Source organism: Mandrillus leucophaeus, unplaced genomic scaffold (assembly GCF_000951045.1).
Source record: "Mandrillus leucophaeus isolate KB7577 unplaced genomic scaffold, Mleu.le_1.0 Scaffold461, whole genome shotgun sequence".
In the NCBI taxonomy this organism is placed as follows: Eukaryota; Metazoa; Chordata; class Mammalia; order Primates; family Cercopithecidae; genus Mandrillus; species Mandrillus leucophaeus.
The window spans coordinates 364,502-365,984 of record NW_012104932.1 but is presented as its reverse complement, the minus strand read 5'-3'; the positions used below and the strand labels follow the sequence as shown (position 1 = coordinate 365,984).

At 34.6% G+C, this 1,483-nt stretch overlaps 1 protein-coding gene across 1 annotated transcript; it reads right to left on the bottom strand.

The window, feature by feature from the left end:
* Window positions 1-962: 962 nt before the first annotated feature.
* Window positions 963-1,483, bottom strand: LOC105550000 (ferritin heavy chain; the record flags this gene model as incomplete). The annotated part of the gene is made up of 1 exon (XM_011994775.1): window positions 963-1,483. A coding segment is annotated over one exon (351 nt), but the record flags the coding sequence as incomplete, so codon positions are not given.

The window sequence follows — 1,483 nt, the reverse complement described above, 5'->3', positions numbered from 1 at the left end:
TCAAAATTTATTATCAAGATTATGCTGAGTTTCTGAAACAAGATGGGAATTATGTTACTTTTCTATACTCTAGTATAGTTTATAGTATAGATTAGAATTAATTGTTCCTTAACTGTTCAGTAGAACTCATTTTTTAAAAAAAATCTGAGGCTGGTATTTTTCTGTTTTTGTGTGCGTGTGTAAAAATATTTTATTTTTGTTTTATTTGATTTAACATTTATACAGCTATTCAGGTTTTCTAACTTTTCTTAAAATAGTTTTGGTAAGTTATTTCCTTTTTTCCTTCCTTTCCTCCCTTTCCACCTAACGTTAAATAAGCAAATGAAAAAACTTAAATTTCTTAATTTCTCTTAAATAATTGTTCGTTTTTAAGAATCATTTAAATAACATTAAGCTTTCTTTTGAATAATGTTTTACTTCTAAAAAGAAAGTGATTTAGGAAAGCACTTCCATTCATTATCACTATTAGTACTCGTTAAATCTTATCCAAAGTGAAAAAATAAGGAACCATGCAGAAGGTTGAAGATCCCCTCCCTCCAAAAATCAAGTGTTTCAGTTCATTTTAAAAGGATAATCATTAGATTTTTTTAAAAGGATAGCCTTGATTTAGGCCAATAAATAAATGCAGAGACATGTCCAGCTCAATGAGTGCAGCAGAACCATCCTTTTTTTTCCCCTAAACTATACACTGTACATGACTCCACTCACATCTTAAGAGATTCTGATGTACTCCCCATTCTGTTGAAAACCACTCTCTAGTGACCCATCATTTTTATAGGAGTTTATTTATTCCTCTGTTTTATCAAAACAAAAAGGTTGATAGATAAACTATTATAAACAATCAATGCTATCTCAGAATTGGTGTCCTAATCTACGGTTTAAATCAGAGCAGAAACATTTATTAGCGTGATTAATTCTGTTCCAATTTAAATAAAAACAACTTTATTTTTATTTATTTATTTATTTTTGGGGGGTACCAAATTTCTTTATTTGAAGGAATGGTACAAATCAAAGAACTTAAGTGGATGTTTTGGTACAACTTATAGAACAGGTAAAGGAAACCCCAACATGCATGCACTACCTGGGTGACCAGGGAAGTCACCCCATGGCTATGGAGAAATTAGCCTGAGGCTTAGCTTTCATTATCACTGTCTCCCAGGGTGTGCTTGTCGAACAGATAATCTGCCAAGCCAGATTCGGGTGCTCCCATCTTGCGCAAGTTGGTCACGTGGTCACCCAATTCTTTGATGGCTTTCACCTGTTCATTCAGGTAATGTGTCTCAATGAAGTCACACAACTGGGGGTCATTTTTGTCAGTGGCCAGTTTGTGCCGTTCCAGTAGTGACTGATCCACATTTTTTTCCAAATGTAAAGCACACTCCGTTGCATTCAGCCCGCTCTCCCAGTCGTCATAGTCTGGTTTCTTGATATCCTGAAGGAAGATTCGGCCACCTCGTTGGTTCTGCAGCTTCATCAGTTTCTC